The sequence below is a fragment of the Poecilia reticulata genome, chromosome 16 (assembly GCF_904066995.2).
Source record: "Poecilia reticulata chromosome 16, P_reticulata-male-v2, whole genome shotgun sequence".
NCBI classification, from domain to species: domain Eukaryota; kingdom Metazoa; phylum Chordata; class Actinopteri; order Cyprinodontiformes; family Poeciliidae; genus Poecilia; species Poecilia reticulata.
In genome coordinates this window covers 34,941,760-34,960,419 of record NC_088845.1, presented here as the reverse complement: position 1 = coordinate 34,960,419, position 18,660 = coordinate 34,941,760, and the positions used below count along the sequence as shown (strand labels likewise).

At 42.0% G+C, this 18,660-nt stretch overlaps 1 protein-coding gene across 6 annotated transcripts in view; it reads right to left on the bottom strand.

Annotated features, from left to right (window-relative positions):
* adgrb1a (adhesion G protein-coupled receptor B1a) overlaps positions 1–18,660 on the bottom strand; it is a 237,625-nt gene that overhangs the window by 13,302 nt on the left and 205,663 nt on the right. For 3 of the 6 annotated variants that reach the window (XM_081597388.1, XM_081597383.1, XM_081597384.1), the window contains exons 25-26: positions 14,691–14,789; positions 451–622 (exon numbers count right to left, since the gene is read on the bottom strand). In XM_081597388.1, coding sequence (XP_081453514.1) covers positions 451–622; positions 14,691–14,789 — 271 coding nt within the window. Of the gene's footprint in view, positions 1–450; positions 623–14,336; positions 14,427–14,690; positions 14,790–18,660 lie in introns of all 6 variants that reach the window. The other 3 variants (XM_081597386.1, XM_081597387.1, XM_081597385.1) reach the window with 2 other exon arrangements.

Genomic DNA, 18,660 nt, shown 5'->3' with positions numbered 1-18,660 from the left:
CTATCAGTGTAGAGAGTGCTGCTGAAACACTAGTCATTCAATCTCCAGGTGTTTAAAACCAAAAGCTAGTGTTTATGAAGCATGAAAACACTTCTTCTATAGATTTTCTCAGCACAAAACTTACAAATATCAATAAGCCATATAAAAACAGAATAAATATGCTAATTTTAGCCTAGCGCTTCAGTGAATCACACTAATGTAATACTGATGAAAGATAGTGTGTTTCTGCATTTTAAAGCTACTGTGGTTTCAACAATTAATTTTAATGAAGTACACACACTCTGCTAGTTTGGCGGTTCAGTTCAGTTATCAGACTGATGATAGGCCTCAAAATACAGTAATATCATCTTTCACCCATATTATGGTAGCAATACCATAAGCAATTTGTCTTAAACCAAGCCAAACTGAAGCTAATTTCCACTAACTACAGTGGGTGGTCATGTTGGGTACCTCTCTACGCAGGATGCAGTGAACCATTACGATAACAAAACCTTCCAGAGAATCAAACACAGCGAAAAGAATCTGGAAGAGGGCAGAACGTCGGTCAGTGATGGCCAGGACAGCAGACATCCATGTGAGGGCCAAGAGAGGCAAAACCACACAGGAGCTCCACAGTGACGCCCTGCAGGACATGAAGAGAATTACAGTCATGGTGTGGCGTATACACAAAGCAGAAGCTACGACTACAAAGGTTTTCTACCTAATGTACAACTGACATTTTATTACATAGTTAAGATTAGTTTGCTTTCACAAAGAACAGTCTAACAAAAATATTATTGAAATAAATAAGACTACTCTCTTTTTCAAAAGTAAAACAGGAAATAATCTGAATAACAATATTTTGTTCTTCAGTATAGGCTGTAAATAGAAGTTCTTACCCATGCAAAAATATAAATTTCTTTAACTACGACATCATCCATCATGTACTATATAAGTATATAAATAAATATGTTTCTAAATTACATCTCTCACATGCATGTATATTTAAGATGATTTAGTCAAACCATATAGGATCTAGTGCCACAGGAAAGAGAGGGAAAGAGCAAAGGTGAGGGTGGAGGTCAAAATAAAAGATGTGGAATGAGGCTGAAACAGAATGTAAAGACAAACACAGGAGGCAGAGCAGGACAGAGAGAAAGAGAGTCTGAACTGAGGAAGTGTTGTTCCTGCCTTTCTCTACTTATTTATGTTTCTGACTGATACCATCAGTTTTAATGAGAGTATTAGAGATAAACTGTTCTCAGTGCAAGTGTTCTGAAATGAACTGAGCATAATCAGCTTAGTCCAGAGGTGGAAAAAATACTCAGCTAACAGTGTAGCACATGCAGTGACAGTAGAATTTTGTTGCACTAATTCTGCTGTCTATGAAGTACACACATAGACAGCATGTCTATAGCAAAGCAAAGGAAACTAGAGGGGAAAAGGCCTGATATTCCAAATAACTGCTCATATCATTCTAATCAGCTGACAGTTTGGACTTAGGCTGTTAAATTCATTATCTTTATTCAATATATTTTCAATTACAGCTAATTACACATGTCCATATGTTTTCTGGGCAGTATTTCTATGATTTTACTAGGTGCCCACTAGTGTTAACCAAGGAAAGTGTTTGTAGGAAAAAAAAAAAAGAAAAAAAATCAATCTCAACCAATTGAAGTTTGTGAGCTAACAAAACTTAAAGCTGCCACCAATTTATGACACTTAAGAATAAAGAGCAAACAAAAAGAAAAGAGGACAGTACGATGCATGCACTGTGTGAATTTCGTCCTCATTTATTAATGGCAATAGCTCAACTTTTTATGCTATATGTAACAGGTTTAGCCCGTAGAACAAAATATTACATTACAAGTCTTTTAAGGTGATGAGATCCTCATCTGAAAAAGTTCAGTCTACTATGAAATAATATTTGATATACATATGTATACATTTATAAACAACAGCTAAAGGTTTGGACACACCTTCCCATCCAAAGTGATTTGAAATTTACCTTCTGTAAGTTGAATACAAAACAAAAAAGTTTTATAAATGTAGACATGAACAACGGTCATTAAAGGTCAGGTGAGCAATTTTATGTCAGTGTGAACTTGGAGTGAGGTAAAGAAAATCCACTTATAGTGGAGAATTATAAGTTAAACCATTATTGTTAGTCCATCCATCCATCCATCCATCCATCCATCCATCCATCCATCCATCCATCCATCCATCCATCCATCCATCCATCCATCCATCCATCCATCCATCCATCCATCCATCCATCCATCCATCCATCCATCCATCCATCCATCCATCCATCCATCCATCCATCCATCCATCCATCCATCCATCCATCCATCCATCACACCTGCTTATCCTTGCAGTGCTCCATAGGGGCTGGTACCTATCTTCATTATCATTGTGGTATGTCCTGGACAGGTTAGCCATCTATTGCAAGTTATAGTGAAGTATATCAGATATTTTTCCTGTCCCTTAAAAATTTACAACGAAGATAAAAGAGGCAGACTGCAGGAAAGTATAAAGGCTCCATAAGGCTCTGACATTCAAGTAGCCTAAATGATATAGAAGATTTCAAAAGAAGAAATTAAAACTGTGGACTCTTCTGTTAGCAGGATGGAGAAAACTGGAAAAATAAATGAAGCATCTAGAATAAATCTTTTTAAGCAGAATTGACAAGATTTTTAAAGATTTTTTAAGTATGATGGTGTTTGTGATAACAGAATCTAAATGTGGGCTTAGTTTGATATTACTGATTATTGCACAATACACTAAATACTGGAACATCATGAACACATTGTCTTGTGAATAAGGGTTTTTTCAACTGCATACATTTTTATGCAGTGTATAAATGTGAAGCGTCTATTAAGTCAATTTTATTTTTTAAGACATGACCTTACTTTGCTTGTATTTTTGTTGTTGAAAATGTGCTATAAAAATAAAGTTACCTTTACAAATATATGCCATACAAATATATAACTGGCATTTCATACAATCTCCAGGATTCACTGAGGTTAGGGACCACAACCATCTACAAATACCTGAAATCCAGAAAAACTTGAGATCCACCCTAAAACTGCTTCGAACTGCCTATTTTAAAAGCTGAACACCTTATATTCATCACTGGAAACCCTCTTGGCATAGCTGCAGAAGCTAACAAATGGCAGCATTGCGCCCAGGAGTTTCAGCTTCGTTCTTTTCCAATAGGCTCCTTCAAAGGCCAGGTGATTTTCACAATGCGGTATTTAAGGAGTGCACATATCGTTTTCAAATTTAAGTACTCTCTCAGTGGTTGGTACTGAAGGGAGATGACTTTGTCCTGGATCAGTGGGAGGAACACTGAGAAAAGCCATCATGTTATAAAATGTGGAATTCAGCTCAGTATCGTGCTGGATATCTGGGTTTGAATCAATCTCAGAGTTATAATGCTAAGGCCTTACTTCTAACATTTGAATGGCAGATACTCATATCTTACACAAGATTTAGACTAACAACATATCTGAAAAACCCTGTTTCAGGTTTGTCTTTGTGTGTGCCATTAAACCTCTGTTGCAATGCTTTCACCTTGAAATTTAAGAAAAATCTTTTGAACTAGTTTTTGCCCTATGGATAAATCTGGGTGGGGTATGCAACAGAAAATTGCTTCCAGCTGCTGAATTACATATTGTTCGGAAAGTTTAATAAATCACACAAGAAACTGGCTCCATGAAGATCTCTGGACTGGCATCTAAGCCAGTTTTTGATAAATGATGCCCAATAGGTGGTAAGATTCTCAGTTTAGCCAGTGATTAACTGGTGACAAACCAGTGACTAACCCTCACTAACTTCAAAACTAACATGAGTTAGTTTGATGGTCAAGTTTGGTCAAAAACACATCTTAGTCTAGGGCAGTGGTTCCCAAACTTTTTCTCCTGGGCCGCCCCAGTGGTTTCCAAACTATTTCTGGGCCCCCCCTATGGCTTACAAATAGCTGTCTGGTTGAACGATGTGTGTGAGCGAAGGGGGTAGGGGTGAATTCTTAGAGACTCCCTGTTTTATACTCAGCCCCCGGCTTCAGACAAACAAGGTGTGGAGGGGGGGGAATCAACTTTTTAGGGGGCAAAATGAAGCGTGGCTGAATATAGACAACAACGCCAGCAGCCTACAAGGTACTTGTTAACAAGGTTAAGGTGCTGTATTGATATTAGCTAGCTAGTCATCTTTTAGCTAACATTACCTGCATCCAACAGCATTACTCAACTCAGTCGGTTAGTTTGGGGAAAAAACTCTGAAAAGTTATTTGCGTTTTGCTGGTTTGTTGCCATGATTCTAACACACCTGCGTAGCTCTGCATAGCAGCAAGTCTCCTTCACTACCGCACAGGTATAAACCCAGCGTTCATGTTGCGGTAAAGGTGGCTCGGAAAAACAGGTTATGACATGTTAACAACGGATTGAACAGTTTTAACTGCTGATAAAAGTGACAGAGGACACAGATATGGGAAGTGTGGAAGCCCCTACTGTATCAAATTAACAGAGGAATAACAGAGAGTTGGCCATTCTAAGGTAAAAACCCAGCGCATACAGCTTTCATGTTTTTTTTGTTTTTTGTTTTTCATCCAGACGGCTTCCCGCGCCCCCACTGCAATGGCAGAGTTTGGGAATCTCTGGTCTGGGGTAAAAATAAAAACCTGGAGTTTATCTAGGTTTTGATTTATTTAATTTGATTTTAAAAGATAAACTAATTCCCCACTTTACATGGAGATTCTAAATATGGTATCACATACACACATGATATGTAGGTTCAAATTTATATTAGGAATTTTAAGTTTCTCTTACATACCAGGAAATGGAGCTAAAGCGGAAGTTCAGACTGGAAGACTCCACCCCTTCCGTTCGCCCATCGACGTTATGCTCATCTCCGATCTCAGCACTGGACCTCACCTGGCGCGTTCAATCAGCAATCAGGCTCTGCATAAAGGATCCACACCCAAGCCGTCAGCCGCTTCCCAGCTGCGTTCAATCCGTTCATCTGCACGCCACAGCTTCTCAGCCAGCACGTCTCAGCTTCTCCACAGCTTCGTGATTCCCCGTCCTTCGACCTCGCATCTTGCGTTGGCCCTTTCTTTTCCACTCAGACGCCCCTCGGATGCAAGAGATTTCTCGCCTGACTGGGATTTCTCCGGCTCCCTTGCCACCTACTCCACGATCCACCTCTGGCAAGCGGACACATGATCGCACTGTTTTCAACCCGCACCGCCTTTCTTCGCCTCTGCTCCTTCACACCAGTGCCACGCTATGGATCAGCAATGCCTACAGTTTCCCTCTCCTGCATGGTCGCTGTCAGCCCGCTCAGCAACACCTCTCTGGTTTTCCCTCACTACGCCTGTTTCAGGCCACCAGGGTAAGACGTAGCATTCTCATGTCTCATTCGAGTCTCGCAATACTTCATAACGCAGACACCTGTCGTCAGTTTAACCCCTCCCGAACACATATTCATGCGCCACTCAAGTTCTAATGTCTACGGACTTTTACCAGAACATCGACTTAGTTAAATCATCGTCACTTGTTTCTCCGAGGCGCCTTTAAACATTAGTTCAGTAGGTGACCAGCTGTTGTGTAAGAGCTGCAAGGCGTATGTTGGAACCCAGACAGTCATGGAGGGATTATCTTCCGTATAAATAGCAGACGCATGTGCATCAACTGCAGAGAGCAGTGCAGCCCATCTTTAACGGGTCGTTTGGTCACCGCAGTTATTTATCCACTTCACATTAGTTATTTTTCGCTAGTTAGCGCCCTATTCTTTGTCACTTGAGCTATATTATAAATTATGCTACACAGGCCCGGTAGCAAGGGCGGACATCTGGGTGCATTGCCGGCTTCAGTTAGTTGTGTCCTGGCTGTCTGCAAGCCCCGTGTTTTACCTACATGGCCAACTCTTTGATAGTCCTGCATCGACGTGGCACCGGAGTTTCCTCCACTTCCCTTATCGTGTCCTCTGCAACCTCGTTCTGCAATTAAAACAGTTTTATGTGTCGTTAACACATCATAATCTATTTTTCAAACTGCCTACAAGCGCAATGTGAGCCCAGAGACGTTCAGACCATTGCTTGTTAACAAGACGCCCGTGGCTATTGTCGTTGTGTATGTTCAGCTACGTAGATTCATTCTGCCTGTTGAAGATACTAGGTTGTAATATATTTTTGGAAAATCTTTGGCTCTATCTTCTTCTCACGGATCCCAGGTTCTCCCGGCGGGCCGAAGTGAAACCACACAGAAAACGAGCGTAGACGTCACAGAATTACTGAGTTTAATCCAAAAGAAGACACTATGAAATTACAACTGAAACTGCAGAACGGAGACATGCATTAATTTATCTGAGACAAATGGAAAGAAGGAAGAAGAAGGCAAAGATGTGCTTAGACGTCTTTGGAGAATTGCAAGAGCAAATCAGAGTAGTTACTCCCGTGTACAAGGTTTTATAGTAAATGCGTATTCTAGTCTTCTATTTATTCAAATAAGGCTTATCTTTGCTCATCCAACCAGGAGTTGTCCCTGACCCTCTTTAAAGTTAGTCACTCCCTGCACTTTGTTTTCAAGATCAAGCACCAATTGTCACTTTTATCTAAAAGCGGAAGCAGAGCTTCTCCTCTACTGGCCAGGACTCCTGCTGTTTTACGGCTTTTCACAGTTCGTGTGAAAGCTGGAACTTCTCCTGATGGTTTCCCACACAAAGGGCAGTTCAAAAGATCTTGGCAAACAATCTGCTGTATCGCAGGTAACATAAAGGTTAATAGGGCAGTATAAGTTATTTATCTGAAAACTATAATGAGGCTTTTCCAATCAAGACATGGCAAGTTTTAAAACTAGCTTATTTTAACTTTATTTTTATCATGACTAAACAGTCAATTCAATCAGTTAATCTCATCTGGAGCAGGGATTCGCGTCTCAGCTGCCCTTCACATACCAGCGGCTTGAGGCATGAAGTATCATTTACCTAATTGTGGACTTTTGCCCTGTTGCGACGGCAATACTTGCAGTAGAGTGGCTTGCCAACGTAACATGAAGTCGGCTAATAATTCCTTTAGTTAGGTTGAGGCTGTCCAGCGCTTCTAATTATTAATCAGCCTTAAATTCCTGTTGACAAGGGCCATTGGCCAATCATTGTTTCAAAATTTTTTTGCTCAGTGTCCATTCACTACTTATCAACGCAACCTTAAATAGAAACTGGTTTATTCTCAATGTAAAATATGTTTTTAGCATTTGATTTATAGGATTTTTTTTTCCAGATGCGCAATGTATAGCGGTTGATGTTTCATATTTCATTCCTGTAGCACAGTTCAGATCAACCCAGAGGATTTAAATGGTCTGGCAGTCGCTATTCCAGCAGGTGATCAACAAATGATCCTTTTCGTAGCTTAAGTCTTAGGTTTTCTTAGCTGTTGAACTTGTGGATATTCCTGGTCTAGTTGCTTCGCCGCCATCAACTGATCTGTCCCATATTCTGATGTGTCCTGTTCAAGTACCATGGTTCGCTTCTAAGTTCTTATCTCAAGATCTCCCAAAATTGGCAGATTATTTCCCAGGCCATCCTGCCACTTTCAGGTCATGCAGTCAGTTCTCTTGCTTACCCCGGTCCCACACTCGAATGTGCTCATTCCAGTCTCACTTCTGGGCCAATAGCCTTTAGACACTTTCCAGTCATTCTTGTGGGTCTGTCACTACGGCAACCAGCTCTTGCAGGCATCCTAAAGCTCGCAGCCCATTCTAGTCTGAACGCCCAACCCCATTGCCAGGTCCAGTGGAGTTCATTCGCGTGGCATGTCTCTACACGTCAAAGCTTTTTGATGAGTTTTAAATTCAGTCTGTCGGGCAAGGCCCTTTTTGGGGGGGGATCTCCTATGTAGTTGGTTCAGCTTCACCTTCATTTCAGTAGCTCGAGTTTCCAGCTTTTTACGAAATTGTTCCACAGCCATAACCAGTTTCCTGAGGGCTAACTTCGCAAGCAATCCCAGTTGTCGCTCTCATCAGTCGTGTGTTACCGTAAAGCTGAACCTTCACGAGTCCGTTTCATGTCATCAACCGACTTTAATCTTATGTTTGTTTCACCCATGATCATTTTGACTCTATTGTTGATGAGTTGTCTCTCTCCACCTCTGCCCAGTCCAGTTCAGCTATTAGTCGGAATCGCTCATTTCATGTTTAATCTCAGGTCTCGCTGTGTAATTTATTAGCAAGAGCTCCCTCAGTGCCTAGGTGAGCACTGCACATTTTGGTGGTGGTTGGTCTTTTCTTACCTAAAGCAAGCATTCTTATCCGGTGATCTGTCCCATTTTCCTACTCACGCCTCCATGCTGCCACCTACAGATCACATCACAAGCACACTCCTTTTACTGCATCCTAAGTCTAGTGAGTTTCTCTATTATCTCTTTCATTATTGATTACTTCCCCTCTTGACCTTTCCTTCTCTCTCCATTGCTAACTCCTTTTCTTCGACTTTTCCTCTATCCCTGCTGCTGGCCCATGTCCCAGCGTCTCCTTCCGCTGCTGCTGGCCCATGTCCCAACGTCTCCTGCCCCTGCTGCTGGCCCATGTCCCAGCGTTAACCTGCCCCTGCTGCTGGCCCATGTCCCAGCGTTAACCTGTCCCTGCTGCTGGCCCATGTCCCAGCGTTAACCTGTCCCTGCTGCTGGCCCATGTCCCAGCGTTAACCTGTCCCTGCTGCTGGCCCATGTCCCAGCGTTAACCTGTCCCTGCTGCTGGCCCATGTCCCAGCGTTAACCTGTCCCTGCTGCTGGCCCATGTCCCAGCGTTAACCTGTCCATGCTGCTGGCCCATGTCCTAGCCTTTCTCTGTGTTTGTCCATGTCTCTGTGTTTTCTTTTTTCCCTCATACTTTTCAGAGTGGCTCCCTTCCAGCCGGCACCTATCCTTCACGTTTTGTGTCTCCTACCTAATCCCATCTCCTACCGGGCTCCGTGCCTTCCAATCATCCTCCACTCTCTTGCCTGGTATTATTCCGGGCCTTTCTCTTAGCAGGCCTTCACTCTTCAGTTGGGCATCACGATCTCATGAAAACCCCCCTGTCAATGAAATTTGAATCCTCCTACCAGCTTCTCACCCCCTAGTCTTCTGCACTCCATCGGCTGACAAACCCGCACTGTACTTCTCTCCCTGCATCCCCAAGTCTGCACACAAGTTTTAGGTCTCACCTTTCCTCAGACCTCGGCCCTGGCCTTAGCCCGCTTTTTTGGGGGGAGAGCATCCCTAATCAGTTATTGGGATGTTCATTGAGTTCACATCGAATCTCAGCTCAAATTAGCTGCCGGGGTCCGAGCGCCAAAGAACTGTTATTCATTGTTGTCATTAAATCTTTGAATTGTTCCCCCTTTGTCAGGCTGAGTCTCTCCAGATTGAAATGGAGCTAAAGCGGAAGTTCAGACTGGAAGACTCTGTCCCCTTCTTTCGCCCATTGACGTCATGCTCATCTCCGACCTCAGCACTGGACCTCACCCGGCGGGTTCAATCAGCAATCAGCAATCAGGCTCTGCATAAAGGATCCACACCCAAACCGTCAGCCGCTTCCCAGCTACGTTCAACCCACCACCGCCCCTTCTCCACCCACATCCTTCAGCTCTCTAGGATAGCACCCTTTCCTGACCACCACCACCAGTGTCGGGCCCTGGGGGAGAACATCCCTAATCAGTTATCGGGATGTTCATCGAGTTCACATCAAATCGCTGCTCAAATTAGCTGCCGGGGTTATTCATTCCTGTCATGAATAACCCCGGCAGCTGTTATTCATTCCTGTCATTAAATATTTTAATTGTTCCCCCTTTGTCCATCTGAGTCTCTCCAGATTGAACGATCAATATGTTTGGAAAAGTAGCTAAAAAACAAATAAAATTTGAACATGTTGAGTTCAGAGAAAAACTGTCTCAAAACAACAAAAAAACCAACCCAACAGGGTGGGCGGAGGGGCGACGAAAGGGGGGCTAGAGTCCAGAAAAAACAAAACTCAGTCCAAACAGGTTCTCAAAGACGGAAAAACTGACGGGGCTGACCACGGCACAGGAGGTGGACTTCTCGTGGGAGGTCCGGTGGGCGGCGACGTTGGAGGCGGAGCTGGGGCCGCGGTGGGCGGCGACGTCGGAGGCGGAGCTGGGGCCACGGTGGGTGGCGACGTCAGAGCCACCCAGCAGGGGCCAGAGCTGGAGCCGCGGGGGGCATTTCCACGAATCCTTCGGACCAGCTGCAGGCTCTGGAGGGCCGGACTGGGGGCCGGCTGCATGCTCGGACGGAGCAGACTCAGGGGGCAGAGGCTTGGACGGAGCAGACTCGGGAGGCAGAGGCTCGGATGGAGCAGACTTCGGCGGGCGGACGCTCGGACGGAGAGGGCTCTGGAGGAGTTGGGGCCGCAACAGCTTCAGGCTCTGGAGGAGGCAGGGCCGCAACAGTGGCCGGAGACTCTGGAGGGGACCGCAACAGCGGCCGGAGACTCTGGAGGCGAGGGGACCGCAACAGCGGCCGGAGACTCTGGAGGCAACGGGACTGCAACAGCGGCCGGAGACTCTGGAGGCTTCGGGACCGCAACAGCGGCCGGTTCGGGCGGCGGTGACGCCGCAACAGCGGGAGGTTTGGGCGTGGGTGACGCCGCAACAGCGGCAGGTTTGGGCGTGGGTGACGCCGCAACAGCGGCAGGTTCGCGCAGACCGGCAGGACGGCCGGCTGACGGCTCTGACGGAGTACAGGGGAGCTCAGGACAGCTGCACACCGGCAGCGGGCTCTGGGAATGTCGCTGGGGCAGGCCATGCCACCAGCCGTGCCGCTTGCCGACCAGGCGCCAGCCTGGCTGCCTGAAACCCCACAGCCAGGGGCACTGTGGCGACAGTAGACGGGCAGGCAGTTATGGATGGGAACGGACGGGCTGTGGCGGCTGGAACGAAAGCTGGAACTGGCGGAGGAGACGGGCAGAGACGGAACGGGAACAGGTGAGGTGAATCTTTTTTTGATGAGGACTTCCTCGTGGAGTTCTTGAACAAGGTCCAGCATGAACAGGTCAGCCTGAAACATGTTGAATATATAATGAAAATCCTCCTCATACTGGATAATGTGGATGTCCGGAGATTTGAGGAATGGGTATGGAGCTGTGGGGGTGGTTACTGGGTCCATGTTGATGTTGGCGTTCCTCACCGGTCTTGGTGGGGTCCTTCTGTCAGGATGGGTGGGTGGTAGCGGTGAGGAGAGACGCTGAGACCCAGGTATGGTGATGATAATGATGGTATAAATGATGACAATAACTCACAAAAACAGTCCAGGACAGGCAGCACGGGAGAGAACTATAGCACACGGCTAGTTACCGGTAGCACTGTCACAAAGTCCGAACACGGAGCTGAGTTAACCAGGACTTAACAGTACAACTGGAAAACTAGACAAACTGAAACAGAAACAGACACACGTAAGACAAGGACCCGACGAAGAACACAGACAACAGGTGAGACTAAATACACAAGGGGTTATCAAGGGAATGAGACACACCTGGGAGACAATCAACGGGAAATCCGCAGAGACGGAGACACAGGAAGCAAACTGAACACAAAAAACTCCAAAAATAAACAAACAGAAACACGATCATGACACTCCAGAGTCATTCAGTGGGATTTAAAGAGTTGTTAAAATGTGTCACACTGTATGTATATACTAATACTGTGATATAGTATTGTAAAGAAAGTGAATATAATGTCAGTACAATGAAATTCTCAGGTTCTAATGTGATAATAGCTCTAGTTTGTTTAGTTTGGGTGTCAGCTATTTGTCCCCACTCCCTAGACCAGCTGTGTGTTTGCTGGATCAGAAACAATGTTCCTCAAGAAGTGGACTTAGGAGATCCCAAAGGATTCAGGAAAAAAGCAACATGTATGCAAATGTAATACAAAATGAATTCCTGAGAAAAATAATTGTGTAAATTAACCAGATAATATACCAAATTAACCAGCTATTGCACTACTTGTTGATGGAAGCAAGATGTTAAAATTCAACTTAACAACTTCATTTCAACTTCTACTTCACTGTTACACAGTAACATGATAGTCATTGACAGCTGTTATGTGAATGAATGAATATAGTTGATCAAACCTCAAGGGGAAAATTGACAGACCATAGATATGCTGTGATATATAACAGCATATCACCTATGCTGCTATATGTCTCGAAATAACAAACATCTATAATTTGCTGCAGTGTTTCACCAAAATAGATCAAACCTAATTTCTTCAATATAATTTACAACATGTTTCAATAATCAGTTGTTTCCTCTGTATTTAAAAAGCACTAATGCCAGCAGTGTGATCCTACTCAGGTGCCAAATTAATTTGTAAAATCAAAAACACACGCATTTGTTTTCCTGCACTCTGGAAATATGAACATACAGCTCTACAGATTTACATCTATGTGTTGACTGAGATTTGTATTCCATGGTAAATTTTGGTCAAAATTATATTATAGTCTACGGTAAAAATTCCTACTTAGTTTACTATACAACTATATTGTTAAAACACGAAAACTAAATTGCAGATCGTTCAATATTGTTAATAATTCACTTCCTATGTGCATTGGAGCACTGATGATATTCTATTCCTCCAACTGCATTTTAATTTCTTGTTGTTTCATGATACAAAAGATTTTATCTTCAACAGGATTGATGAAAGGCATTTTATCATTGCTTCGGTGAGCTTTTCTGCTTGATTAAAATCTCATTTTGTAGCTAGCCTGGGCTTTCTCCCAGTCACTTGGATTCCACCGGTAGAATTACTACTGGGCCAATAGGTGAACAGAAGGATTGGGATACTTGTGAATGATGCTTCCACATATGGAAATACACTATTACCTGTTTTCTTCTCTTGTATTGTGAACTGACAAAATGTGTGCAAAGCTGTTATCAATAAAAAAAATTGGACAAGTTTTAAATTGAACAACTTTAAATATATGGCATTTTATCTCAACAATTTAACATCTCCAGAAGTATATAAATGAAATATGTACACAAGATACTGCATAAGTTTTCAGAGTGGAATGAGAAAAGTTTTTCAGTATAATCTCAGGAGTCAGGCACGGTTCCATTTCATGACTGCTCTTGTTCCCAATGACTTCAATCCTAATACACATGGATGCAGGAAGTTCATCCTTGGAATAAGCAAAGCAGCTTATTACCTTGGCAGTGTGACAAGTAACAGACACAAGACTAGATATGCATTGTAGAATTGGAAAGGCGGCAGCAGTGCTACAACAGGAGCTCCCTTGCCAAGGGACACCCTTTGCCAAGCTGCGCCGGTGGAACTCTATTGTCCTGTCAGCTGCAATTTATGCCCGTGACACTTGAAAACGTACACAACTAATAAATAAAAGAGATTTTTTTTCTTTCCACTGATGCAGCATGTAAAGATTTAGTTTGACAGGATAAGAATTGTGACTTGCTAATCATTGTCACTCAAACATTGCGAAGGCAAACAACAGAAACAGACCCGAGAACACAAGCACCATCCAAGAAGAACCAAAGAAATGTCTCAAAGCTTGTGGAGCCACACAAGCTGTGAAGAAATGGTGAACTGAAAGACGTTTGCCACCCAAAGTGTAATTCAGCAAACAAGGACTTAAGTCCAAGTAAGTCCACAAGAACTTCGGAGATACTCACTCTGGAGTTGTTTGATACTTTTAGTTCTGCTTTGCCTTATTTTTTTGTGCTAATGGTCATCAGCTGATGAAAATGTTCAATTATTTGACTACTTTATTTATTGCTTCTGTTTCAAGTTGCATTTTGAAGCTCAACACACAACTTGTGATACAGTCCTGCAGCAAGAGATGTGAACACGTGAATTTTTCCTCAGTTTTACAATATTAATCAGAACAATTTTTATATTTATTTTATTTTTATTTGCATATTTACTTATGGTTGCTTTTCTGGACAATGGAAGCCAAAATTAAACTTTATTGAAAAGGTGTCCAAACGTTTGACTGTTGGCTTTATATTGATGTATGAACCAGCCTTTATTTGGAGATTTGTTCTAACTTTAAGTTTTTATTTGCATTGAAAAAACCTGGAACGTTGATATTTGGCACATTCACATTAACTTGACAAAAAAATGTTTGTTGTTTATGAGTTGCCAGCATGTCAGCATACAAACTATGAGGTGAAATGATGCATTGTAATAGTTCAGGCACGCCGCATGTGACAAATTTTGGGATATGTGTGGCTTCTAGCACTGAATGCTTCAGATAGAAGAGAAAAACCGAACAGCTAACTCATCTAGTCAAAACAAGATTTTATGCCAGAGAAGCTAATATTAACAGAGTGATCAATGGAGGCACTTACGGATCACAGCAAGGCGCACACACACAAATAATTACTGTGTGTGGCTGGCCTCTCTGCAAACATGGCCTCCTTATTGACAGCTTTGTGACTCTTATGAGACAAACACACACACGCACACACACACTTTCATTCAATCATTTAACACAGAAGAATAGGCAATTACATCACAAAATTAAGTTAACAGTTTTTGTATGAGGAACATATCAAGAGCCTGACTGCAAGAGCATTGTGGGAGGGAAAAAATGGCAGAAGGATAAAGACAGAAAGCGAATCAAGTGAGAAAGAAGAACGGCATACAGCAGAGGAGAGAACAGAGGTGAGAAGAGTTAAGGTAAAATAATTAGCGGGACTAACATGGCGTTACTGGTAGCTGTGGTGGAAACGTCAGCCGAAGAGATTACTCCGCACTTGGCACATTTGAGCGTCATATTGTACAGTGGCACTGTCATCTGACTGCAAAGTCAAATTAACACGCTGTAACATACACAAACAGATACAAATGCTCCTACACGTTGACTCACACAAATACGTGCGCAAATGAGCACACGCAGGACACTACAGACGCACACACACACACGCACACACACACGCATTGAGTCACAGTGTTCTCGCACAGTCTCTCTCTCTCAGGGCTGCAGACCTGCATGAGGTTTTGTGTCTCTGTGTGTTTAGATGCGAGTCTCAAAGGGACAGGGTAAGTGGGACAGGTCATGGCCCATACTGGATTGTTTTTTTAATATAAAAATAATAAAATAAAATAAATAAATAAAACATTATGTGATTTTCTTTTCTATAAGAAGCCAATATATTGATAATATATTATAAATTCATTTAGCATGTACCTTCTGGTTGTATGCTTGATGAGCTTTAATTCAAAGGCTTAAAATAAACCCATCCAAAGTAAAAACCACAAAATAATCGTGACAGCTCGTCTACTTCATCACAAACTACACATTTACCTAAGGCTTAAAAAAATAACTGATTTAATTCGCACTATTGGCAAAACCAGCTACAATCCAAGTTAGCTGCTAGACAGTGAACCCCCAGTAATACTTGAGACCCCCTTTAAAAAAGGCTTAGAACTGAACATTTTAATAGTTCAAATGCCAAATATACCCTAATATGCATTAATACACACAGATGGAAACCATCGTAGAACTGCCGCAGAAGCTAACATCTACAGGAGATATCAAACTCATTTGGGCCATATCAGAATAATAAATTATTCAAAGGCTGGTCTGTATTGATGAAACCCATTAAATGGCTAAAATATGAATAAATGGCAGGCTGAATTCAACAGGTACATCTTAAAAATAAATAATTTCAAACATATTTTCACATTAATGTAATTTGGCAGCAAACCAATAAAACATGCTTTGGTGTGTTTGATGAAGTAAACCTTGGCAGCCTCGAGAGATCAGAGGAACATATAAAAAGCTATGAGTTTATGATCTAAGGTTTTCTCATTTCCACTTTTGGGGCTTCAGCCAATCAGAGGCAAGAAAAACAAATACAGCTCCTGCATTGACTGCTAATGTCAGCCAGCAGTGTTTCAAGTAGCATAGTGCCAATTATTCCAGCTTCCCAAGCTTAATTTTCTTCTGAATATTCTAGATGCATTGTGGATCTTGAATATATGTATTATGAAAAAATATGCAAATAGGCAGACTTTCCACAAATAACTTGAAGTTATGATTAACAGAAAAATCTGGAAATACGAGAATTTGCCAATTGTGAATCTAAATTTCCAGAGCAACTCAGTCTCACTGATAATGCCACATCGCATTCAACTTTTTGTTGTTGATGTGTGACAGAGTCAAAAGTTAGTAAAGAGGAAAGAGGTCACATCATGTAAAGACCTGATGACAAAAGCATAGCAGACGATCGTGGAGTGACATATGATTGCCTGACTGCTCAACAACCGCAACTTTACACACATGCTGCGTTGTCAAGCAATGCTTATTTCCATAATCAGTGCAGTGTGATGTCACATCTCCTGCACAAGCATGTCACTTCAGGGGTCCAGTCTGATGGCAGTTGCCACCGTAAGTATAATGTAAGCTACCAGAGAAAAAGAAAAAAATGGATTTCTGCTAAAAATTATATTAGGTTAAATTTTAACCTGATGACCGCGCCTATGCTCTTTATGTTTTAACCGTTAAAACAGAAAGAGCATAGGCACGGTGATCAGTCCATCACATGTGCAGAATGTCATTAATTCTTACAGGTTTATGTAAAACCCAAGTTATTGTAAGTGAAAACATGCAAACAGTATTTAATTAGACCCCTGTTGCTCCTCTGGAGCTCCTTTCCCTCCGACGTGCTTTAAGTGAGGTGGGCACTGCTATCTTCTTTAGCTTCATAAACTAAAGTACACTGTCCACTGATGGGACTCCTGTCAAGCGCCACATTCATAACTTGGTCTTTCATTTAAAAATAACATTCTATTTACAGGGCTGTGAAATCAGACACAGTTCCTAGGTCAATTGAAATTATTCCACTTCTATCAACAAAAATATTTTGCAGATATAATTGTTCTTCAGTAAAATATTTTTAGAATCTCACAACTCAGGATAATGCTGATCACAGGCTGCATGGAAGGCAAGTGTGATACAATAACACTTGCCTTCCATGCAATACTGCTGCAGGACTTAAAGAAAAAAAATGGAGAAACTTTAATTGTCCACTAGAGCTCGTTAAATTTTTTTAGATTTCATTCATCAACTATTTACGGGATGAATGCTTTAGCACTGTTAGACAGGCTTGTGTACACCTGCTCGGTTTGCTTCAGTTGTGCTAATGGCGGAGGAACAATTTACCATCCCAGGAAAACCAACGTCATTGGTGGTCATGCTAACTAGTTTTAGCTTTCATGACAGGGTTTACTGGGCAGAAGAATTTGCAGAGCTGTAGCAAGCAACGGGGAGGGTTGAGCAGCATGTACACGAGGATGATTGACAGCACAAAGACCCTCCTCCTGACTGATTGGTTGTTTCTGACCAGTAGCGGCATATTTGCAGATGGCAGTAGGAACACAAGAGGCAGAGGAGCCTGATTATTTATTTCATATTACTCTGTCAGAAAATAGTGGTATATTAAAAAATATATAAGAAGCAAATAAGTCTACTTTTAGCATGTTTTCTTTATTTGAGTCATCCATTTAGATGAATATCAGTCCTCAAGTTAAACTGAACATGTTCACAGGGCACACTGTGAACATGTGCTCGTCTTCCGGTCATCAGCAGTTGTCTCATCGAAAGGCTCGTTAAGCAAGTCAGTTGTTAAACATACACTAGAGGTACTGCTATTAAAAAGCTATTTGAGCAATCGTTTCTCTGGACTGAAGAATACACCAGCAAAAAGTCTCTGTTTGGCTGAGATTTAATAAAACATGACAGCTGATTACTTTGATATAGTATTTAATAATCCAAACAGAGATCTTCATCTATACACGGTTTAGATGAAGATCTCTAAACCGTGTCATGTTATAAAACTTCTCTTTTATAACATGACAATAAAAGAGAAGTTAGACTAAACTAAATGGGAGGATAGCTTAAAAAAAACATCACTTGCTGCTATAAGAGATGAATACAAAGTTTGTGGATGAAAGTGTTTACGTTTTTGTTGAGAAAGAAACATGTTATACTTTTATTGTCTGGACATCTGGTTTCATATTTAACTTGGTAATGGATTTTGACTTCAATGTTCACAGTGAGAGCTGACCTCATGATGTAGATAGCACTGTGCACCCAGTAGGTAGGAGAAGGGCTTCAATGACCTTCATTGAGTTTGATTCTTCACTAACAGTTCACTGAGGCTTGCCTGGTCACTATACCACAGAATAAACATGAAACAAATTGTTTAATTTTTAACAACATTTTGTTCCATATTTGAGGTCAGGATCACTATTTGATTTATTATTGCAATCAGGCTGTAACATTGAGATTCCAAGCTCACAATAGATCTTTTATTCATCAGGTTCTTCTCCTGTGGAACCAGCTCCCAGTTTTATTTCACGAGGCAGACACCTTGTCTACTTTTGAGACTAGGCTTAAAATTGTATGTTTTATTAATGCTTAGCATTAGTCTGGCTTAGGCTATGCTCAGCTATATCTGTAGTTATTCTTCAATAGACTTGGTATATTGGAGGACAAATTGACCACTTTTTCTCACTTTCTTCTTTTACTACTCTCTAACTTGCATTATTTGCTGTTTTTTCAACTTAACTTTTTGTTTTCTATCTAAAAGAAACAAAGAAGCTACACCTGGTCTGACATTCTGATTGGCTGTAGTATGTTACAGGAGGAGGACATCAACTGAGATA